General features: G+C 42.0%; 1 protein-coding gene across 1 annotated transcript in view; it reads right to left on the bottom strand.

Annotated features, from left to right (window-relative positions):
• Positions 1-5872: 5872 nt before the first annotated feature.
• ppfibp2a (PPFIA binding protein 2a) overlaps positions 5873-25706 on the bottom strand; it is a 39688-nt gene continuing 19854 nt past the window's right edge. The window contains exons 8-29 of the mRNA XM_031569235.2: positions 25497-25589; positions 18103-18214; positions 17600-17632; positions 17026-17087; positions 15807-15882; positions 15461-15555; positions 14963-15027; positions 14483-14540; positions 14190-14231; positions 13836-13971; positions 13419-13451; positions 12782-12805; positions 12497-12632; positions 12061-12189; positions 11578-11728; positions 10680-10791; positions 10295-10383; positions 10029-10151; positions 8484-8609; positions 8062-8250; positions 7625-7810; positions 5873-6563 (exon numbers count right to left, since the gene is read on the bottom strand). Coding sequence (XP_031425095.1) covers positions 6468-6563; positions 7625-7810; positions 8062-8250; positions 8484-8609; positions 10029-10151; positions 10295-10383; positions 10680-10791; positions 11578-11728; positions 12061-12189; positions 12497-12632; positions 12782-12805; positions 13419-13451; positions 13836-13971; positions 14190-14231; positions 14483-14540; positions 14963-15027; positions 15461-15555; positions 15807-15882; positions 17026-17087; positions 17600-17632; positions 18103-18214; positions 25497-25589 — 2166 coding nt within the window. The 3' untranslated portion in view covers positions 5873-6467. The remainder of the gene's footprint in view (positions 6564-7624; positions 7811-8061; positions 8251-8483; positions 8610-10028; positions 10152-10294; positions 10384-10679; positions 10792-11577; positions 11729-12060; positions 12190-12496; positions 12633-12781; positions 12806-13418; positions 13452-13835; positions 13972-14189; positions 14232-14482; positions 14541-14962; positions 15028-15460; positions 15556-15806; positions 15883-17025; positions 17088-17599; positions 17633-18102; positions 18215-25496; positions 25590-25706) is intronic.

Below are 25706 nucleotides of genomic sequence, written 5' to 3'. Positions count from 1 at the left end.
AAGCCTTTGCAGCAGAGGTCAAAGCCCCTGCTGTTTCCTTCAGGTTATTTACCCTGGGCCTGCAAGCCCCTAATGAGTGATGGTGTTGGTGCGCTGGGCTAGCGGAGGGGCTGCGGGGAAAGTACTGGCATCTCATTTAATTCAGAGACTGGATCATACTCAATCTGTTGAGTGTACAGAACCGCAAGTCATGATGAGGAAAACAGCTTATTTTACAGTATTAAAGAAATATTTGTACAGAGATGTGCCATCTATGAGAAAACAGGAAATGTACAATGTATGCCGATTTAATTGAATTCCAAAATACCAGGGAACTGACTCACACTGAGAAAGCAAATGTTCAAATGAAATAAAGTTAATTAAATAATTCTTGATCTTTTTCTCTTTTTTCTAACCATCCCTCTTGTGTGCCACTTCTTTCTCAGAACATTTTCTTTTTACAGGCTGCAAAATGGACAGTCAGTTTCCAGCTCCTGACTGAAGATGACAGGCAGTTGTCTCTGACATGCGTGAAGGGGCCCTGAGGCAGTGGAGAGACAGGAGTCTCATCGCACGGGGGCTTCTGCGGCCCTCCAGGTCAGCTCTGATCAGGGCTGTTATGAGCGGTGGACTGGCTCGGGTTTCCTGCTCTGTGCAGGGAGAGAGACAGGCAAGGGGAGTTTGACGAGGTGCAAGAGCGTGCGGGGAGACATGCGACTGCTCTTTTTGATGTCGTCGTCAGAGTCGCCTTTCAAAATGGTAGGCTGTGTCTGTGTCGACGTGTCATCGGGGTGGCATGGCTGTCAGATCACGCTGGCACCGCGGGCACTGACTGGGGCATGGCGGCAGCACTTGACGCATTTGGTCACCCCACCAGCGAATATGTTCTAGCAACCAGCAAGCTGGTGGCAATGACATGACGAGAACAGCATGTGACATCATAGAAAAACATGACCGCAGTCATTTCGCCGTTGCCCTGTGGATGTCTTTACCATGAGACAAAAATTTGACTGGAAATTTTTCACTGCAAAGGAGGAAAATCCACTGCATCCTAACATCACAGACATTGAGAAAAGAGTACCATTTTGGCACTGAGATAGGACTGTAATGCTTCTTTCTGTGATATATGTCCAGGCACTCGACAGCTACAGTGGGAGAATAATGTGTAATCATTACCATGGGGGTCAACATTCAATTATTTATGTAACATAAGCAACTATAATTTAACGTTTCCTACCATGCTTCCTGGTGTCATTAACAAGTAACTTGGAATCCAATAAATGTCAAAACTGCTTTCACTTAATTAAAACAATAGATATCATATAGCAAAGTGTGGTCCCATTCATATCCCTGTTTTTCTGTGCACTGCAACTTCCGCTGCCGTTTTATGAGAAAGGGTGGCATAAATAAGGCCCATTAAACTGTCAGGCAATGGGCACAAAACCACATTACTGAAATTAGCTAAGATGCACAGTTATAAAACGGGTGCCCACCCACAGCAGCCAGGATGCACACAAACGCGTGACACGAGTTGAAAACGGATGGGCCGGCTTTGAAAATAGGCTGCGGCTCGGGTCACAGATGGCAGCAGTGATAAGACGGTGGGCTAGCAGTGCATCCACTCCCATTAGCACCCTGTCTCTCCGTCTGATCCCGGGACTGACAGGGCCTGGCCAGTAAAGTCCCGTTCAAACGCCAATTTTCACAAGATGACATGATGCCAGGCCACCAACTGCTCTGTCGGCTTTTTAATGTGGCACTCTCCTCTTCGGGTTTTGGCAGCATGTTTACAGAAGTTGTCGTGGTTGCACATGTCATCCCGTGTGCCTCCTGTGTCAAAACGAGTGTCTCTCATTTTGTCGCCGTGGTGATAAAGGTTAAATAAACGGAGGACTGTCATGATCACCAGAGTCACGTTCTGATTGAGATTTCCATGTTGAGGCAGATGACCTTGGGATGTTGACTTCAATGAGACCTGACAGAGATACAGTAATAAAGAGCATGTCAGACAGTCTTCCATGTCCTCCTTTGTAGGTACATGAAGAGAGCCCATCAGTATTTGACATCAACTAATGCATATAACAGGTAATTAGGAAAATAATCATTACATTTTTCATGTACATGTGCTTGAATTACACTATATTTCATTTAAAATTCAATTTTAAAAGAATGTAATCCTCAAAAAATTCTGTGTCCATAATTTGTTTTCTTTGAGAACTTTTCAATTTCAAGAAATGAATACCACTAATCACTAATATAACTTGCAATGAAATGGTTTAAAGCCAGGGAGACCTACTAGGGAAGAAGTTCAGCTTCATTTGTTTGGCAATACTGCCACTTGCTGGTCTACCAGTGTCACCTACATCTACACAAAACCATGATGATCAAACAAAACATGGTTCCACATACATACAGCTAACACACCAAATACAACATACAGTACATACAGCAAATATCCCCCTTCTCCCAATCAGACTTTAGCCCTAACCCCCTGACTTCCAGAGACCTGAACTCTTTGCGCTCCTTTTATCTCCAGCCTTACATACACATTTCCCACCGCACTCCACATCACCAGCTTGGGCCACTAACCCCTTACTCCACCCAAACCTATTGAGCACACACTATTGATCAGTGGTGCACGCTTATCGGCGCAACTAATTTATTTATGAACTTGTCATCCCCAATCATTGATCACAGTGTCCTTCGCTAGAGTTGTAATGATATGCAGAGGTAAAAAGATTGGCTAATTGTTGTGTTTAATCTAACAATGGCCTAGTGGTCTGGAATAAGAGAGCACAGGTTCTGTGACTGTTGCCCTCCAGGACAGTTTAAAAATAGGATCTGAATCCAATTAGAATAATGAATACAGCAGAGAGCCTCTCTAAATGTAAAATACATGCCACATGGAGCTGATGTTCCTCACGGAAACTCAATAAGATGGGGTCATAATTTTCTTGAGGAATATTTTACATGACTGGGTGTTAATGAACAATTATGGAATGGAAAAATACCCTACAGTCTGGGTAAATCTTCTTCACTGAAATACAATGTCATGCCATGTCAAGTCATTATTTTGTTTGTTGATTCAGGGAATCACAGGCCATTTGCTTTTCTGAGTTTCTTTAATTCATTCATTATTTGGCAGTTCAAGTACAAACTGTGACAGGATTGGCAAACTATCAATGGAATATCACAATTGTGTCCCTATTTTCATCAACAATTGTCTCGGCCAATTCAACTCTTCTAAAAGATATCTACCTTGAAAAGGACATCTACCAAGTAAAAATGCCTACCAATGGAATGTGAGTATAAAGCATAAACCCGGTTGCTTCATTGAACAGGTCAAGATAAGATATATTATTATAATTGTTGTTATTATTATTGTTTTTATTATTATTATTATTTATTGTTTTATTATTATTTTCAATGAACTTAAAATAACAAAAGATGTTCTCTCAAGATAATTATTATTTAGTTTCTAGCAATCTAAACACAATCAATCTAAATTTGTCTCCTAACCTTGCAATAAGAACAAGGTATTTTCCTCCCCTGTTGTCTCAAGACCTAAACGTATTTGTTGATGGACCTCATCAATTTTATTGTTTTAGATAGCCAGCACGAATCGTTGTTTGCTTCACAGTGATATAGCGCCCTCTGCAGATAGTTTATTGTAGTTGTCAACTTACAAAGCTTGAAGACAATTATGGATACATGGTATGGTAATATTATGTTGTGGTCATACTGTGCACCTTGGGACACTGGTTGTCTGGCTTTCTCATTTTATTCCACTTCACCAGCCATGGTTCTGTATAAACATACAGTCATACAATGTGCCACATCTCTGTGTTCATATCTTACTGCTGGTCTGATCCATATTATACATTTTGATATGCACTTTTATGTATACCTACACAGCTCTAGCCATGTTTACTAACTGTTCAGTTCATGTCGCAAGAAAACCCCTATGGCAGTGGTTCTCAATCTCGCTCCTCCTATGGGACCCCCCATGCTCTGCATATGTCCATCTTCCCCCGCTCTGCATACCTAAAGGGCCTCATCAGTAGTGCTCTTGATTAAGAGAACACACCTGATTTAGCTAATCAAGCCTTTTAATCCCACTGATTTCAATCAGGTGTGCTTTGAGCACAGACAGACAGATGATCTGCAGGGCAGGGGGGCTCCGGATGCTGGACTGAAAGCCCCTGCCCAATGTCATCTATGGTCACATGAAAAAAAGTGTCTTGACAAGCTCTGAGGGCAGTAACATTTACTGGCGTGGTATCTAATGTTGTTGTTGTAGCCTACTACTGTATTTTGTGGCATTTCCAGCGGTATGTCTGATTTAGGCTATAGCCATTGCATTTTGTGGCATGTCCTATGATAAGAGATTCTGTACACATAGCCACACCACTCTCCCCACATGGATACAGTTTTGTGTACTAAACATTTCCCGTCTGATTCAAACATTAATACAAATATGTAAAATACTTCTCACCTTTTTGTAAATTGTGTCCATACAACCACAAACACAATCTTCATCCTCCTACTGAAAAGGTTGTTCATGCCTTATTCAACTTTTCTCCTTCAAATGATCCTCACTGATGCAAGACTGTTATGATGATCCCTTCTGTAAAGGGATCCCTACCCTTCTCCTTGGTTAAGGTAAGAAATCCTGAATACTGTATCTCACTGACAGTAAAAGTGTGTCCAATCATTTTGTTATACTATAATGGTTCATTCCAGAGTTATGGTGTGAACTTTGGAAGCAACAATTCAGCACTCTTCTTAACTGCTTTGATTTCATAAGGCACATATTTGATCACTGTATGAACCAACAACAGGGATGTACTGTTTGAAAAACAAATTGAACCAAACTATTCTATGGAGTATTTTATGTTGTCCATGCAGTTAGAATTACAAGCAGTTAAAGCCACCCATGTACTAACCAAAGCCTTGCCAAATCGTTCAGTATAATGACAGATATTTTAAACAGGACATTAGAGAATAGGCTTATAATTACAATAGGTTTATAAAGCACTGCCATGGAATTTCATTTTGCATAGGCTAATGTGCAGATTACCATATGATAACAGTTCAACTTGCTGAATTAGGATACAGGAGAAGCAGAATTGTATTACACCGATTTTTTCAAACGCAGCAGCCCTAACGCTTGACATGGGAGAAAAAGAAGTCATAAATACAGGCCGGTGGTCAATGACCCGGAGTTAATCGCTACGAGCCGGCAGGCACGGGACGGGAGTGATTGTTAGCATTACAGAAGCTGAGTATACTCTTCGCTAATGGCGACGGAGAGCCTGAGGCGCCAGACGCTCAGGAGCTGACACCGGGGATTTCAGCGCAGCCAAGAGCGAATTTTACATTTCATTCTGATATTCCCTTAATGTGGAAATTAATGGGCTCTCCGGCTCGGCTCGGCTCTGCCCACAGGCACTGTGGGGAAGCATTACTGACAGAGAGAGAGGGGCGGGTAAGCGGAGGGGAGAATGAAAGGGGGAAATACAGAGTTGTGAAAGATAAAGACAGAGAAAGGGAGAGCAAAGACATTTCAAATACTGTACCTCAAACATGCAGAGCTCTTTTAAGTGGTTACTTTTTCATTCCCCCATTTTAACAGTAATTTATGAAGGGGGTTAGCTCAACATAATCTCTAGGATCAACCTTATCAAGTTTCATTTGGTTTGAAATCCAAGAGTGAACGCTTACACCAACTTGCAAGGCTACCACTGTAGTTCTCACATGTAGACTACAGTATGAACAGGACTGCAGTACACTGCTCTTGTTCTTAGTGGATACATCTGACCATTTTTCTTTTTCATACGTAAATGTATGGTCACGTCAAAACAAATGAATAGTCTCCACTGGAAACATTGAGTCATTGGCACTGAGGGTTGGATAGTTTAATGAACAAAAAAAAAGTAAATTGTAATGGAGGGATGTGCTTGTCCTGTGCCGTCATGTCCTATGTATGTATGCGTTTTACGTGTATAATCATTATTATTCCGGTATCCTTTACATGCATGGGTTCATTATGTTCTTGATGAGAAGTGTAAGCACTTCCATGTTGTTATTTTATTGTACAGCAGAGGGCAGCAATGCACAGCAATACAAATGCCAAAGATACAGTGTGCTGGGATCCTATTGACTTTCTGAATTATGCCACTGCTTTTCAGAGAATTGTTTAATAGTGATCTAATGTGAAGTTGTACAAAAAGGAATCACATTTGCACAGTCATATAAAATGCCTTGAATAGTTGATATCTTGCTGTGTTAGTGTTACAGTAATGTAACAGTAACATCACTGAATGTGCCGTCTGATTCAGCCATTGCCTGCTCCAGGGTCCCATATGGCTCACAGTCTTGTTTCTCTACACTGAAAGACCAGAAATGAACATTGATCTGTACAGCCTCTCTCCTGCATTTGATAATATTTTATATGTTGTCATACCAAATAAGCCAAAAAGGACATTTTATCCAATGGTGGCACCATGTAGTGGTACACTGTCACTCACCTGTGCCTCCCTATCACCTACAGAACTGACAGAAATGAGCTCTTCAGTGCACTCCTATTGAAAGAGCAGCATTGGAAGAGTGGGGACTATGACAAACACTGTTTTGGCAGAGAAGGACCTTTACCACAAGTTTCTCAAAAAAAGACATTATCATTGAAAGGAAATGCTGATATACCATCTACAGTGAACCCTACTGTGTGATGGCATACATAAGCTAAGCCAGTTCTGCAGCGACTGAATACAAAACTTAGGTGATTTAAATATGAAATGCCTTGGATGTTCAATATAACAAAGTATTCTGAACAACTTACAAAAATTTTGATTGACGTATAGCTCAAATAATAAAACCACCATTCCTGACTGTCAATACAGAATATAAATGGCACAATCTTTAATGAATGAATGAATGAATGAATGAATGAATGAATGAATTCATTCATTCATTCATTCATCAACTGCCTGCACTGATTTCTTCTGAAACCTGTTTTGCTCTTCTAATCTAAGCTAATAAAACAGCTCTCGCATTCCTTTGGTTGTTGTTTAAACAATGATCCCAATTACCCAAAACAGGAGTCTGAAAGAAAAGCAGCAGATGTTCTGTGAAATAGGTTCGTTACAGGAAGCATACTTTAATGAAGCTCGCGAGGTGTGGTGGGCAGCATAATAATGATGCACAGGTATTAGCAGGTCAGAGAGAGTACCATAAGCAAGAGGAATGCAACAACGATTTCTACAGTAATTTCTTCAGCATGCCCAGGAAAATCACATGATTAACACATCCCCTTTAGGTTCCGTATCCAATCAATCACACATGAATGACACAATAGTTAATATTTAAACAGAGACACCATTTACAAACTGAGTGATTTCTGTGCACACCACACATTAAAATCACCACATTTTTTAAGTCCATATGATTCGGAACTTCTTTCCATCCATTTAAACCCTGTGGAAATCATCTGTACCTAAGTCCAAATCACCTGACCCTGTTAGCGTCCTGATTGCTGTAGAAGAACCATAGCAACCGCAGACGGCGCCGTAGGTGAAGAGGGCGGGGTTAATGGCCGTAAGCACAGCGTTATTGTCAGAGACACAGATCAGCATCGAGATCCAACCTGCTCCATTCTGTCCGAGTCTCTGTCGAGGACGGGGCTGAGGCCCCTGAAGCCAGCGTAGGGCCTGTGCGGAGAGCCGTTGAGGGCGGACGGGGAGGCTGTGTCTATGGGGCAGATGTAATCCGCCGAGTCGTCCTGCCGCCTCTTCCGTAAGTGACTGAAGTGTGTGAATCCCAGCTTCTTAGGCTGACGTGGATTGAAAGAAATACAGTTGCGAGGTTGAAAGATTGATGATTATATTTTTGCCATTTGTTCAGTTATGTTCATTCAATTTCATTTATGCACAAACTAAAATGACAAAACAATTGGCAAACTTCATTTCAACTCTGAAAACAAAGAAGAAATAGTATGTGGAAAAATTAGGACATCATAAAATTATCAGCAGGTACCTTTTCACTTCAACATCTTCCATTTCTAAAAATAAAAAAACATCTTACCCTAACTTTGGCTGTTGTGGTGAGAGGTGTGTGCCCCGTGGCGTTGGCATACTCCCTCTTCTCCTGCTGAGCCTGGGCACCCACCAGCGCCGAGTAGTTGGTGGCTAGGTGGCGCCTCAGGAGGGTCTTCTGCGGGGGGATGTTGAGCAGCATGGCCAAAGTGTCCGAGGTAAAGCGCGGCTCCAAGATCTGAAAGAGGCGTATGCGGCACAGCCTCATTAAGACAAACATCAAAAGACTCCTTGCCGTATCAAGCCGCCATCGGATGTAGAGCGGAGCAAGACCGCCGCGGTGTTCAAGAGCTTCTTTGAAGAACGCCCAAATTAAAATGCACATTATTAACGTTAGTATCTGTGCCTGTAAGAGGGACTTTAATTACTGTTGCCTGGGTTCGTTTTGATGCATAAATACAGTAAACTCACGATTAGGCCTCCGTGTACTCCGCTGCCTCTCAGATTGGGTGCATACTCTGCCAGGTCCACCGAGCGAAGCCACTCCATCACACGGTGGTTAGACCACTGCACCACCTCTGAGGGAGATGTCTTATTCTGAGACAAAAAGAACAATAAACTCAATCACACGGTGGTGAGACCACTGCACCACCTCTGAGGGAGATGTCTTATTCTGAGACACAGAGAATAATAAACTATTTTAAAGATTCTCAAAATCCTGGGTCCATCCAGAAACAAGTTAAATCAATTGAATCATTGAAAAGTGCAGCATTCCAAAAATCCCTATCAAAACCTCATATCAAAATTAAATCCTTCAAATTATGAAACCAATTAAGAACATATTTTTAGACAATCAAACTAAACCATGCCACACATGACTTATCCTGGTGTTTGTGTGCGGTGAGTGTTAGGGTCACCTTATGGTCAGTAAGTTGAAAGCTGGGGCACACACAAGCATTTAATGGTCTACAGGAGATGTATTGACTGGTTATGTTATGGTGTGTCTAAAACATACTTTCCAAAGAAAGCTTTAGTTGAACTACATTTTAGTTTTAAATAATTATTTGATGTCCATTGGTACTTGTTATCAAGTCTTGCTGACAGAGACAATTAGAGAAACCGAAATAGAGGAAGGGAGTGCGAGGAGCATAGATGACCATAGTTTCTATAGTTCCTATTTTAGCTACTGTTCCTTTAATTAATGCTCATACTGCTGCTGTTTAATCCTGTTACATATGCATTTTTCTCTTCCGCTCTTTGATCTTTTTGATAATCACCTAGAATATTTTCATTAGAGCTAGCCAAAAGAGATTACATCACTGTTGCATTAAACATCATGCATAATGCGTTGGGCTCCATTGTACTTGTACACTTATATCATGCATGCAGAGCAGGAGGGAAACACAATATGAGAAGACTGGCCATGTTTAGTCTGACGCGCTCACTTTCAATTTCACTTCTGCTACTCTGCCGTTTTCCAACTGCAACTGATTAAAATCAATCTCATGATTTCAGTCATAACACATAACAGTATAATGTATTTTCAAACCACAGGTCTATAGTATATCGTTAAGTTTGGCTGTGGATGTGTTAATATGAGGGAGCCACAGCACACACTTACATTCCTTTTTTTTGGCACACACACCCTTCCAAACCGTCCAAAGCATCTTACAAGTAAAATAAACTACAGTACAAACATACAGTCAATTTAGAAGCCAATTTGGATATAACAAGCTGCTCTAAATTGCAGACATACATGCTAGAAAGTGCTAGAATGCAATGTGGATACGCAACTATTCAGTGGCATTGGTTTATGCAAATCTCATCAACAATCAATCACTTTTTATATTAAATGACCATCATACAATGTATAATTCTACAAACAAATGCAATTCAGTTGCAGTATCTTGTGAATATATCACACAAGTCACTTTATCAGACAATTGAAAGGAATTATATAAGGTGAGAGCCGCCCATCGGGTGATTTCTTCTGCTGTGACCTACCAACAGGCTCACCTCGTCGCCTGGCCTGCGTCTCAGGCAGTGGGGGTCAAACTTGTTAACGTGGAGCACGTGGATGGCACACTTGATGCTGAGATGATGGAGCTGACTGGTGACTTTCAGGAACAGAAGGTCGTTCTGAACCAAAGACGAGAAGGGAAATGTCACTGTGACAGAGGTGAACTGTGATGTAATTGACTTATTCTCTTTATGTAAGCGTCAACAGAACAGAACAGAACAGTCAAGAGTGAATCGACTATAGGCCTGTCATGCAACCTCACCACAGTCAGGTACTGCAACATCCTGCCATCCACGCGAGCTTCATGGAACTGGTCTTTATACTGCGGCAAGCCAATGTCATCCAGCCACCCTGAGATGGAGCAGACACTCACAGTGAACATAATGTAGCACCATATGTAGTCTTGGGTGCAAATGGGTGAGTAATGGGCTTCTGATGTGCGTGGTTACTTCATGCTTAAACTCATCATATGCTTATGAAGACTCTTGTTGGCAAAATTCATCTAATGCAGATCGGAAAGAGACCTGAAGCATGGCGAACATATACACAGTGGTCTCCAGAGGCAAGATTGAGAATGTTATGACTTAACTTTATGCAAGTGCGTGCAGCAACGATAGTGTTGATCACTGAACTGAGCTAAAACTTACGTGTGACCCAGATATGGTCCAGTTCGGAGGACTTCTCCATGGTTTTGTTGCTGAAGGACCGTACGGCCAGCTGTAGCTTCTTCCGGTGCAGTGGGTGCTTAATGCCCATTTCCTGTGAATAAGCATCACAGCGAGGTCAGCAGCATGATTTAAAGGGGACACTTTACTAAAATACACGGTGACCCTTTGCCAGTGTTTAAAAATGGCCTTACCATGAGTGCACTGCATGCATAAAAAAATAACACAAAATACATTTGATACTTGTCAGCATGTGGCACAGTATGACAGACATTGTGACAGTCACCCCGGCTCCTAAGGCACAAGGGGATTCGGACCACAGCTGTGTGCCACCATGACGACTACTTCACATCACAGGAGTCGCTCTATCCGTAGACCAACGTCATATAACCCTGAGGTCCTGACATAGCGTTACACTTTTGGTAGGGTTATATTAGTATTGCTCAACACGGAGCTCTGTGCTTGAACTTTGAGTGCAGGGTTAAGCTCTAATAAGGGGCACCATGTTCTACTGCTAAAAAAAGGCTAAGCAACAGCGGAGGATTAACTGTATGTTTTGAATACAGTCTGACGCAACACAGACGTCGCGAAGCACAAGCTGACTGGTTTACTTAGTTAATTGAAGAATAGTTTTAATATTACATCTGCATCTGCCGTTTACTCCACCAGGTTACAAATTTAAGTTATTAAATGTTGTTAAATGCTTCTTTGACTCAGACAATACTCTGTCAATGTCGGACTGCATGTAAGGTTAAGCCTGTCTGAAGACTTATTAACATGTGGTGTCTCTGTGTGCACTGTTGACAGTAAGTGCTGTTATTTAGTGATGTTTCTATATAGCCTATATCAACAAAACTCAATGAACATTCTGATGCTTGACCTTCTCCATGTCCTGCGGTGTAGCTGAGAGGAGGGTCTGTCCACTCTCTACCCACTGCCTGGTGAGGTTCACATAATGGCCAAGCCCGTAGTCCTCCAGCCAACCACACACTTGCTCTTTGGTCCACTTGGAGAAGGGTGTGTTTTTGTCACTGATGGACGGAAAGTATAGCAGACTTTGCAGATTATGTCCACTATAGGTTATTATGTAAAATAAATTCAGGTGTACAGTACATTCTGGAGAGGTCATACAAAGGTGCACAAATTGAGCCCTAGGAAGTAAAGCCCTTCTATAGTTTACCTCATATTCATACCAGTACCTTACTTCCTTTATCAGTCCTGGATCCTTCTTCTAGAATTTTACTACACAGCAAATTAAGATGGATGTGAGCAAATACTGGGGAGGACATTCCCTGCCTGAATCTGAACTCTACACCTGTAGATGAGGACAGCAGGAGGTGTTTGAGTGACAGGTCTTGCGTACCGGACTGAGCTGCCCGAGTCAGGAGTGCGGGCCAGGCGAGGGCCGGCTGTGGCTCTCAGTCCTCCTCTCCGGAACTCCGATGGCTCAAGGTCAACCCCATTTAGGCCCCCCGACTGGGTCCTCCTGATTCTGAAAAGAGATATGAGATATTCAACCAGAGATCATGTGATATTTCACCAGACAAGAGTAGAATGATGGCACATTTCATGTTCATATTTCAACTCAAATCTCCTGTATGTACATGTCTAATGCATCTCATTTATCACTCCAGTGCAATACTCATTAGCTAATATTTATCTATCGGAGAAAGGTGCACAGTAACAGAATATCTCTCTGAGTTTTACCCACGAAAAAGTCAAGTGACAGTGTCATTTCATGCTTCACATCCATGCATATCCAGTTTGTTGATATCTTGGCAGAATGATAGCACACTCACTTTCCCCATATTTTCCGTATACTTTTGGCGTTCTTGACATTTTCCTGGGATACAGGTGACTGCTGTCCAGAGTCTGCCCCTGACGACATGGGCGAGACATCTGAGGATGTAGTGTCCTCCATTTTCTCAGTCTTTCCTGCACACAGAACAAGTACCTCAACATCAGTACTGCTGTTCCACATTGAATTCACTCACATCTGGAACTGGGACTACTAGAAGTCTGAGTTTGTCTGCGTTAGTACGTTTCATGAACAAATAAGCATGCGCAATTCAAAAGCAACCCACCAATACCAAAGAAGTCTTGTTTTCCTGGATATCCACACCAAAGGTGAGCAATTGAGCAATAAGAGAAAAAAATATTCATTATCCTGTTAAAACAAGCTCCCTTCCTGCTATTACATGCTAGCAATTCAATAACGAAACCAAAAACCACAGCATTTACTTTGGCCAGGGGCCTACAGCAGTGGTGCTTTCTCCTTCATGACTGAATTATTAGTTCTATAACATGTGGAAGTGCTGTACATCAAACAGCAGATATGTTAGCGGGCTTAAAGTAGAACTACAGGCAAGAGCCCCACAATTTTGTCTCCAGCTGGGGGTTTATGTGCCCTTCTGAGCGTGCTCATTCATGCTGTCCTCCGCATCATATGGCAGTGGTTAGGACCTCAAAGGCCGCCTCACCTCCGGGCCCACTTCAAGTCAAAGCCCCACCACTGGGTGGGGTCGGGGCGCAGGCCAGAGAGAGAGTGGGAGTAAAATCTGGCCTGCCCTATTAGGCCTGATCAAAGGCTGGTGGGGTTGGTTGTGATCTGAGGGCAGTGGGTTGTTTTATTTTTTTTTTTGTCCTCCACCCTGCGGGAAGCCGAGAGGCCAGGAATAGACTGAGCGCGTGTTTTTCTTTAGGAGAGGGAGTGAGAGGTACCTAAAGCAGGAGCACTGGCACTCCTGCAAAGGTCTTCAGCCGGCACCCAAATGGGAAGCGAAAGCAGTGCGCACGCACACACACGCACGCACACACGCACACATGTACACATACATACACATGTACACATGCAGAAAAGAGAGAATTAAGGCGTTAGGAAATAGCAGACAAAGGTATGTGTTAGCACATGCAGATGAAGTTTTACAGGAAAGAAAATAATATGTGTCACTAATGTTTAATTAATTATCAATTTTCAAAAGAAGCTGTATGTGATCAGCTCTTTTGCTTTACAGACTTAATTGAAAGTTTTTGAAGATAAAAATGCATTTGAATAGCCCAAAAAAGAAAGCTCAGAAATATTCTACCTAACATGGTAAGAACACTTGTTAGGAAGCATCTGTGAGGTAGTGTGCATACTTAGGTTGAAGTCTCCATCCTCGCTCTCGTCCGGTGACTTCTGAGCCGAGGTGTCACTGCCCTCACTCTCTCTGTTTTGCTCCATGAGAGCCAGTTTCCCTGGCAACGTCTGGCTCTTGTTGTCTGCCAGTCGAACCTGTGCAAGCACAAAAACATTTATCATTTGGGGCATCAAGTGGTAGGGCACCATTTGCATTAAATCAGACGTGTATAAATTGTGAGGGGTAACAATGACAGAATGTGTGGCGTAAGCAAAAGTGATGAAATATTAATAAGCACAATGAAAGAAGACTAGAATTGGTTGATTTTTGTATTTTGTAAGAAAATATCAAAATTAGGAGACAATTACAATACCTCTGTTGATACTACAGGTTCTACTGATGGTCCAGTTACTTGCTATAAGATGGAAAATCACAGTTCATACAGTATGAAAAGATTGTATAAGTTATATATTGTATGGTGTATACAGTATATGAAGGATAAGCATACTATATGTTAGCAATTTCAATGATGAACATGCATTTTTTAGCATCTGACAAAGGGGATAGACTGGAAATTTGAGAGGCACGTAACACTTATTTTTAAGCACTGAGCCCATAGAACTGTTCTTATTGGAAAACTGACTGTGGCTCTTGGAACAAAAATACCTTTGCAAGCCCGCTCTGCAAATCTTCCATACTAGATGATATCAGTCTTGGTTGAGACCTAACACAAAGAGTAAAAAGAATAATGGATCTCATTTGTTCCGTCATTAACACACACACAAAAAAAAACTAGTGGCTAAATAGCTACCTTTGTTCAAGTCTATTTGTGGAAGAAGAAAATATTACGCCAACGAGTCTTCTGAGGGGTGCACATGTTTCTTTTCAATTGCTGTTATTATGAGGGCAATTTCAAGCAATAATTGCTCTGCTGACATTCCAACACTTTGAATGTATCTGTAAGTACAGAATGGCCTCTCTCTGGTCTACTCTCACTTCCTTAGTGACAAGCAAAGAGGGATGCTCATATTATGGAGACATTTTCAGCTTATTACAGAGCGGGACTGATTCAGAGTCACTATAAAATTACACCTGGATCATCTTGCACTTGGAAATTCATCATTGTCGAACAAGATCGGTTCGTACCTGGATTCAGCTTCTCTTTGATTGGACAGAGGAGACGTGAGAACAGGAGAGGAGCCACTGGAGGACTGCAAAGACAACACTGGGGTATTTACACAACACTGGGGTATTTACACAGACACTGGGGTATTTACACAACACTGGGGTATTTACAAGACACTGGGGTATTTACACAACACTGGGGTATTTACACAACACTGGGGTATTTACACAGACACTGGGGTATTTACAAGACACTGGGGTATTTACACAACACTGGGGTATTTACACAGACACTGGGGTATTTACACAACACTGGGGTATTTACAAGACACTGGGGTATTTACACAGACACGTAAACAGCACAAAGACAACACTGGGGTATTTACACAGACACGTAAACAGCACCATCTTCTTTCAAAACATAAGTCAAAATAACAAGCTTCACACACCTACTGCGGCTATTCAGAATTACTTAATTTACACTCCAAATGTAGATACATCGAACACACACACACACACCTCAGAGTGAGTTTTCAAGGAGAGTGCCCTCATCCTCACGTCCCCGTTCATGCGGCCATCCTCACTACAGCATGTCAGAGCTCGTTCCCTGGAGACTATAGAAACAACTCCGAAAGTAGAGACGCTTCATTGGATTGCATAGAAATTATAACTCTTGGTAATATTCCCTCATGTCTTATGAAAGCACTAATGACAAACTGAGACAGTCCCTCTCTGAGACAAGGGCCTCTTTATAATCTATAACAGAAATGTTATGGAGGGCCAACACAAATTAAGAAAAATGGCAAGAGAAACAAGTTTGTTGAAGCTGTACTGCAGCCAACCTGCGCCATTATGAGCTACTGACCTGGTACAGCTGCTGAGGTGTCTCTGAACTGCCTGCACTGGCTCAACAGGATGGTAAGCTCCTCGATTCGCCTATCCTGAATGGCACAGTAAATATACACACACATGGATACACACACACACACACACACACACACACACACACACACACACACACACACACACACACACACACACACACACACACACACACACATTTTCAGGCATATCCTTAATCCTCGTGTGTATTTGTTCAGGTGGCTTTTGACTTTAAAAGACATCCGTTCAGCTAACAGGCTGTGATCTGTGTTACATGACAGATACATGGCAGTGGAGGAAGGCCAACCATGACAGGAACCAAGGAGGAAATCTGAGCTATGGCATCCGTTCAGAAGGCTGTGTGTGTGTGTGTGTGTGTGTGTGTGTGTGTGTGTGTGTGTGTGTGTGTGTATATATTGATGTAATTCTCTTGCTTTGGCAGCAGCCATGTTTCCCTTCACTGTAACTCCATTAGGTGGGTTTGGCATGGCACGACTTGTGTAAGTGAGGCGGGCTGTGGAAATGGCTCTGGCTAAGGCCCTGCAGTATAAACACTCATGTGTCTCCCCAGAGAGCCCACACTAACACACAGAGAGAGCATGGAGGGGAACAAAGACCCCTGTGTGCTTTAATTATTTAACCCTCCAGTCCCTGAGAGGACTTATGAAGGCAGACAAAGGGGACAGGTAGTGTTTACGAGCACATGAGGCTTAGCTTTACATGAGGCTTGGGAGTCATTCGCTACTTCTGTGATTAGCGAAGGAGGCAGAATGTAAATTATATGGCTGGCTTGGATGTACATGTCCTGATCAATCGATTATTTTCCTAAATTTCCCTCTGGATTAATAAAGTATCCATCTATCTATCTTATTAAGTGATGCATAGGTGCCTTTCTAAAGAACCTCTGGGTTGTCCACGCCTTGGCTTGTATCTTGTCTGAAATTGAATGAATGAATTGAATTGAATTGAATTGAATGCATGAATGCATGTATGTGATCTGTGAAAGTTAATGTAATGTAATGTGACACAGACAACCACTTTGAATTCAAATTTTAAGTTGCCATATGCTTTGTAGCTTTTGGGGGGGAAAAAAACACAGTAACCTTTCATACTAAATTTGCAGCAAATTAGAATATGTAATAGGTGGAACAATGTGTGCATGAATGCATATGCAAAATGCGTGAAGTCTCCCCTGCACCAACCTTTTCATCGTTTGCCGCAAGAAGTGACTCCATTCCGGATCTCAACCTCTGCAACTCCTGATCTGTTAACAGATACGCCTTGAGTTACAAATGAAGGATACGTGAGCTGGTGTTCACTAAGCGAATAGAGCTGTTCTTTCATGTTTACGGTAAAGCACCACTACATTGCCGTGAGCAGGATAAAGAGTAAGACACGGGTCTTTTGAGAAGAAAAACCATTTGAGCTGCCCGTCATTCAGGTCCTGATGAAATACTGCATACCTTATGCCATATGCATACCATATGCAAGAGAAGATTAATGGAATGTGCAGCTACGTGAAAGGATGATTTCACTTATACTATGTTTCATTTAAACATCCCATTTCCAAACAGGCCCCCCCCCCCCCCCCACCCTCTTACACACACACACACCCACACAATCCCAATTCATGCGCACACAGGGCAGATTATTGTGCTGAAGTTTGAGCAGACAGAAAGCATGGGATTTCTGTATAAGTGTGTGTATGTGTGTGCATTTTAACATGACTAATTAATAAAGTATATTAATTAGAGATAAGAGAATCTTCAAGCTTACGTTTGTTGTTAAGTCTTCTTCTGTATATCTCCTCTGTATGAGTGAGAGAGGACCAAGTGGTGGAGATGGAGGGGGGGGGGGGTGTGAGACAGACACGTTGTTAGACAACACCACACACTGCTCACAAACACATGCTGACAACCTGCTCTAGTAGCATCTTACTTCCCTAAAACTTTCACTCAATTCATACTTAAAAAATAACTATTTCCTCAATAAAGAAAATGAAATTCCACTGAATCTCAGGACCTTAAGTGACTTCTGTATCAAACAACCCATATCTTCCCATTCAGCCAAAATGACAAACCAAGCTCGCTTTGCCGTTAGCGGCAATTACTCATGCTACACATACCACACTGCATCATAACGGTCCAGCGACAAAGGGACACAAACCAAGAGTGACACAGCAAAAACACACACATGTGGGACACAAATCTGCTGCTGTACTCTGTTTATACGACACAGTGTGGCCTGGTAAGCCGGCTCATAGCAGTGGGGTCACTCACCTCTCTCTGCACTGTCCATGGACACGGGAGATCTGGCAAGGAGCTGAGCCTGCAGGTTCTCAATCTCGGTGTTCTTGGCAAGGAGGATTTGCTGGAGGTTGGATATTTCTACCTGTAAGAGAGAACGAGTGTGAGGAAGAGAAGAGGGAAAAATCGAAGTTATTAACACTTTCATGAATAATGAAATAACACACAAAATTGAAGGTATGGGATGAGGGAAATTATGTAATAACTTGACCTAGAAATAGTCTCAACACTCCTCCCAACATAAATAAACACACATACCACTGCCCCTTTTTATGTCCAAGTCTTGTTTCAGTGATAAAACCAGGGCAACAAAATCTGCTTTGGAGAACAGGTTACCCAGCAATTACTTCCATTGTTCATCTCAATACATGGAACTAGACAATACTATTCTGTATGCATCCAGCACTGGGGTGATGTTACATAAGGTCAGAGGATCCAGGTCAAGCATACAAGGCTTTGTTTAGGGGCATGTGTGCTCATGGTTCACCACAGGGTTACAGCACACTGCCTCCTGCAGTAAGCCTCACAAGGATGTAATCCTATCCACACTGTGTCCAAACCTATAGCAGCTTCAAAGGCCTCTGTGAGGGACCGGGCAGTCACCCCACGTTTTTTGGGATGTGGGCGACTGGACTCGGTGGTGAAGGACGTGCAGGAGATAGTGGATTTTCATATAAAAATATTCTCTTTTATTTACACGGGATCCTCAGATATTGACCCCACAAACATGTGCCCTCAAAATAAACAAACAAATCAAAATACAGACAGTACTCACAGGAACTCAAGTAACGGAGCGCCCTAGCAGTGTTAATTTCGTTGACGAAAACTATGACGAAAAATATTCGTTAACGACCTTTTTCCCGTGACTAAGACGAGACTAATGCCCGAATTATAGATCTGCGTCGGTGTCCGTCCGGACACATAGCCACGCCTTGGCAACACCCTTCCCCGTGGTGGAACGCCCATCCGAGCCCATCCGAGCCCTTCGGAGAGCTGGACGGACACCGACGTGCACCTCTCGATTTTTGTAACTTTTTCGGATACGAACGGATAGCGACGGATACCCCCTTGGCTGTGATTGGTCCGCTAACGAAATCATTTCCTAACGACATCATTTCCGGAATCTCACATTTCCTGTTTCATTCCCTATCTGTTCCTATTCTGTTATAGAGTGTGGATCAGCCGAATATTTCTGTCCGAGCCCGGCCTGCGTCCGACAGAGTAGTGCCCGAGCCAGACAGCCATTCAAATATATTGTCGGAATCCAACCAGACATAGTCAATGTCTCAACTGTTCATACTAATGACACATTTACGTATGTTTTTATGAATAGCCTATAGACCGTCTCACAAGCTTCTTCTAGTTGATTATGAACAAACATAACAGAAGAGGTCTGAAGATATTTCTGAAACACTTATAAGGACGCTCAAATGACCGCGAATTCATAGGAGAGAATACTATCCCATTCTCACAGGAGACATCACAGCAATCGGAGCATATTTGTCAAACGCGATAAAAGATAGCCCTGCTCTGAAATATTCCCATTCCATACTGAATATTCTGTTTAGATCAAATGTTTGTTTTTCGACACCGTGATATTTCATTGGGGTTCGGACTAAATATTTTACTTGCTGTCGGGCTGGGGTAGGGCTGGGACAAGTCAGCGCGATAATGCATTGAACATTCCATATTTAACTTGGCATAGTCGCCCCATAATGCCGTGCGGCGGGCACATACTTTTCTCGATGTGATGCAGCATGTGCGCTGTGGCCGTCCTGAAAAGATGTGTCAATAAATGAATTTAATCCATAGAATCCACGTTGACTTCACTACTTATTAAGATATTGTAACAAATCACGGAAGTGTGGAATATTTGTTATGGCTTTTAATTAAACACTAAACACAATACAATGTCAAAATGGCACGGGCTTTATGCCCTGCTACAAGTTATCACGAACAGACTGTGCTACCGTCACACACCTGTATAAACTCCGTCCCAACACAGAACAACGACATGCAATTAGAACAGTAAGGAACATTGTTAAAGAACATCGTTGGGCGTTGCATCATAGACATGTATATATGTCTATGCGCTGCATCACATCGAGAAATTATGTGCCCGCCGCACGGCATTATGGGGCGATTATGCCAAGTTAAATATGGAATGTTCAATGCCTTATCGCGCTGACTTGTCCCAGCCCTACCCCAGCCCGACAGCAAGTACAATATTTAGTCCGAACCCCAATGAGTCAATGTCTGAACTGTTCATACTACTGACACATTTACATACGTTTCTTAAGAATAGCCTGCCTTTATTAAACTCGAGCATCAACAGATGAATGATAAATGCACTGGCTCACTCAAACAAGCCCCGTTAAACGCACAAGCGCGCACAAAAAGGATATAAGCATATTGAAATGAATTATTCACATTGCAAGAACGGAATGAAATGGCCGACACATTACACACGCTATGCATCTGATATGCCTAAATAAAACTCACGTTATATGCTACACCAGAAGAGGCGCGAATAAAACAAGTCTTACCATTGAAGATTATCTTTTTTCTTTGACACATTCCTTATAAAAGTATCTACATAGTCCAACCATCGATGTTTAATCCATGTTGTGGAGAAGAGGATGGCATCAATCATATTTCATTAAAGCTTCACACTTCTTACATTGGACATATCAAACAGCCTCATTAGAATCCGCATAGAATATGATGCCATCCGACAGAAATATCTCCATAGGCCTACAGTAAATTTCCCCTCGAGTGTCGTTTTAAACTCTCCAGATGGACAGTTTCTTTTTTTTTTAAACTTTAATTGCACAAAAGTTTCGTTATAAAACGATCTACATAGTCCAACAATCGAGGTCTAATCCATTTACATTTTAGTCATTTAGCCGACGCTTTTGTACAGGGGAGAAGCATGTGAAGCAAACACGTTTACTTGACTACTTATTAAGATATTTTAAAATATGGAATGTTCAATGCCTTGACTACTAAGCAGAAATATCTCCATACAGTAGATTCCCCCTCGTTTTGTATCGTTTTTAAACTCTCCAGATGACAGTTTATTTTTTTACTTATTCCTGATACCAGTTTGCCTCCTGTAATCGCGTTGTCACAGCTAGGACAATAAAAAAAAATCCCCGCACCACAAGAAGGCTATTATCCTAAATGTGATTTATTTTAGTCTCAAAAACGAACTTCTCCATCACGTGAGGCAGACACGTTGACTTGACTACTTATTAAGATATTTAAATATGGAATGTTCAATGCCTTATCATGCTTATGTTTGAAAGCCATTGTTTTCAGTTGCAGGTGCTTTTGCCTCTGGCCCGCGTTTGTCGGTTTTGACGTTCATCTCTCTCCCCCAACCATCCAGGTTTAATAAAATCCGCGTTGACTACTAAGCAGAAATATCTCCATACAGTAGATTCCCCCTCGTTTTGTATTCTTTTAAACTCTCCAGATGACAGTTTATTTTTAACTTCTTCCCTGATACCAGTTTGCCTTCTGTAATCACGTTGTCAAAGATATTTATTTGCCCAGTCAGCTTGTTGGTCTTGACGTTCAGATGTTGCGCCTAAACTATCATATCGTCTCGTCACATGATCAAATAGAGACTTGACATTGGACAACAGCATACATATTACCCAGCAATCATCATTACAAATCTGAATATGACAAAAAATACCAAAGAAAATGAGATAGTATTTATTTCATTGAATCGTTTTTAATAGTTTCTATAGTGTATGTAAGATAAGCATATCATTTTGTTATAGATTGCTACTATTTTCACACAAATAATACCTACCATGATGGAGATAAGTTTGCCTTTTCAAGTGAATATATAGCGTTAGACAGACTATTCATGGTAATGTAGTGTGTCTCAAAGACCCATGTGACTACACCTGTTGCTCTTGATGACGTGACGGCTGGTAGGAGGGAGATAAACAATCAACGAATTCTATCACTCAAAGAGGTCGCGTAGTAGCTCGTCTGTGACCAAAGAACCGCTGCTCCACCCACTGTTCTGGCGGTGAATTGTTTTCAACACCCACAGCCGTCGAAGAAGTATAAATCAAAAACAGTACGTCCGAATCCGTCCGAATCTGTTTCCCCGCCCATCCGTAAAACGGACGGACACCGACGCAGATCTATAATTCGGGCTTAAGACGTGACGAAAACGGATCTTTATAACTAAAAACTATGACTAAATCTATTTTAACTGTCGTTGACGAGACGAGACGAAATGTTGGTGGTTGACTAAGTCACAATTGTTTTTTTTCTTCTAAACTTGTATGCACATCATTGTTTGAATGTTGCCCGGTCCTGTATCTATCCCTCCTCCACTCTCTGAGATGGCCAGACATGCAAGTGACGCCCTATGGCTGAACGTTATGATGGCTGAAGTTCAAGCACTCGGTACTGGAAGACAAATAAGAATAGATATCTGGACAGTCTTTAATTATAACTTGACAGAAAATAAAGCACAATGCACCGCAATAACCGGAGAGAAACCTTGTGGCTTCAAAATAGGTGGGAAGAACACAACAAGAGGCACCTGAAAGCACAAGACAATCCTGCCATTTATGCCAAGGTAAATTAGCTAGTAACTGTCAATGATAATTAGCTAATGTTAACTAGTTATTCGAATATATTAGCCAACGTTAAGTTAACTTCAAAGGGGCAGTCGAGTGTATAGGTTGTGTCAGCTTGGATAACTAGCTAGTCATTTTCGATTGAAACCTCCCGTTTGGCTGGCCAAATGAGTTCCAAAACTTTTAGCTAGCTAACGTTGGCTAAACTATGAGGTAGCATAGCTAGTTATACTAGCTAGTTATCGATAGCTAGTAATAACTTAGCTATGCTTACCTTGGCATAAATGGCAGGGTTGTCTTTGTGTGGCTTTCAGGTGCCTCTTGTTGTGTTCTTCCCACCTATTTTGAAGCCACAAGGTTTCTCTCCGGTTATTGCGGTGCATTGTGTTTTATTTTCTGTCAAGTGTAGTAAACACATTGCAGAATGGACCATAGGACAGGCCACGCATGACATTAGTCAAGAAAAAATAAATGAATATGTGATTGGTTTACATTATCCTTGTCTATTTATGCAATTGTTATTATCATTGGCACTACTTTCAACTCTCAAACTATCCGTCTAGCTAAATACTGTATGTTGGTTATCAGATTGCCACAGCAATTCATATGGAGGATATGTGGTTGATTTAACTAAGGCCAGGTAGGCATAGTAGTTGTATTGTGTTATCAGATCATTTGAATCTTCAAAATCTAGACTTGATATTCTCTTATATTTTAATGATAATACTGTTAATTAAGTATTGCCTTAAAATTATTATTTACATTGAATTCATTGGAATTCAGCTGTAGGCATATACTAGGAGATCTGTATCTTAGAGACTAATTGCATCCACAGTTTAAGTACTGCAAGCTTGACTATTATGCAGTTGTAGACACAACACAAGGGGTCCCCGGGCCTGAGAAGGGATGGAAAGGAGTTTAATGTGACTATAAGATGGACTTAACTTTTAGTTTAATGTGACTAAAACTAGACTAAAAATGTAATGAGACTTCGTCGACGAAAACTAGACTAAAACTAAGCAGGATAAAAATGACTAAAAGTGACTAAAACTAATATGCATTTTCGTCTAAAGACTAAGACTAAGACTAAATCTAAAATAGCTGCCAAAATTAACACTGCGCCCTAGGCGCCTGTTTGGCCACTTTATGCCCAATACCGGCACACCTAGGCCCAGAAACTAAGCCCAAAGCTGAGTACATAAACTAGCGGCACCGAAACTAATCGCATAATCTAAGCACAAAACAAAGCACATAAACTAGGCACAAGGCATACAGACAAGGCAAACAGTGTCCACACAGCTAGACACAGTACACACTTCCTCACACCAGGTAAGCGCTACACCTTCCTGCCTCTCAAAATATTCTCTTTTCCAGTCCTCTCCCTCATGGAATGAGGCTCCCTTTAAATAGGGCATAGCCACTTGGGCTTAATTAGTCCAATTAGCTCCCCTTGGAGCCAACCACTGTCGTGGGGAAGCCCGGACCAACCATTGTGGTGGGGGAGCCACAAACTTTTAAAGGGCAACATCCCTTTTCTTGCCACGGTGAGAAGGGAGGGAATTCCCCTTCTCACAGCCTCACACAGCTCTGCTTGTCCTGCAAGGGTTCTGTCTCTCCTGATATGTTTGCTGGTGAGCTAAGCTTGTTAAGCATGCTGCTAGCGGGGTCAAATGTATTGGTTCAATTCAACATATGGCATCAGTCACTTTCTCTATTTTACATGAAAATTAAAGGATCGTGTATTGTTTCCATAAAATCTGCAATTTGTCTCATTTCTGAAATGAAGTAGCATGTGGCTAACAGCTAAACAATGTATAAGAAATTGATATGTCCTAAAAGCTCAATTAAATAATTCACTTTAGAAGACTACATTGAGTCAGTGACTGCACTATCTTCAAAACTCAATTACATATACAGTATTTCCTTTCATAAACTTCTTCACAGCATATCTGAAATTGCATCATAATGAAAATTGCAGAAAGGGAGAGAGGAAAGCCAGGAAATGACATGGAGGTAAATAGGAACAGGAGCAAGTGGTAGAGGCATGGTGTACCACAAGCAGGAAGGGAGAAGGAAGAGTGTGTGTTGGGTGGGTGGCGGGTGGGCGGCCGGGGTGGTCGAGGAGCAGAGCAGGGTTTAGATGAGGGGGGCGAGAAAGAGATGGATTGTGGGTAAGTGCACCTGGAGAGTCCTGCAGCGCTCTTCCCACTGCTGCCTCTCCACCTGCAGGTGCTCCACTGTCAGCCTCACGCTGGCCAGCTGGCTCAGCACGGACTGATAGCACATGTGCAGAGAGGAGGAGATCGACAGCTAAAGAGAGAGAGAGAGAGCGACAGAAGCGTGGAGAGATGAGAAAATTGAGAGTAGAAAAGGAGAGAGATTAAGATGGAGGAGAAGAACAAGAAGGAGGAGAAGAAGAAGAAGGAGAAGGAGACGACGAAGAAGGAGAAGGAGGAGAAGAAAAAGAAAGTAGCAGAAGAAGAAGAAGAGGAAAAGGCCGAGAAAGAAAAGAAGCAAGCGACCACTTGTGGAGTCTTGTGGTGAGTCTTGGAGTACACAGGATTTTACTATGTTACAGATGCACAATAAACTCACAAATACAACAGCGCGTGGAAACCATGACTCATGCTAGACTCTCAGTGGAAAACAACAGCATGGAAGAGAGATTAAATTAAGTGGCAGTTAGCAGTGACATTTGGGCATCTGAGAAATGAGATCTGGAGAGACTTGGAGACTTTCTCACTGGCTGATTTTTACCTTTGTAGCTTTGAGTTTCCTCTCATACTGGACTTTCTCATCCTCCAGCTCCTCCACCTTGTCCTTCATAAGCCTCAGCTCGTGCAGCAGGCCCTGGATGAGTCACGCATACACAGCGATTAGCATACAGTTCAGTCACTTCTCCAAAAACCAAAAAATTATATTTATAATATATTATAATTATACATGATTTGTAGTTGCATGTTATTC

Source organism: Clupea harengus, chromosome 6 (assembly GCF_900700415.2).
Source record: "Clupea harengus chromosome 6, Ch_v2.0.2, whole genome shotgun sequence".
Taxonomy (NCBI): Eukaryota; Metazoa; Chordata; class Actinopteri; order Clupeiformes; family Clupeidae; genus Clupea; species Clupea harengus.
The sequence above is the reverse complement of the archived record's forward strand: the minus strand, read 5'-3'. Positions and strand labels throughout refer to the sequence as shown.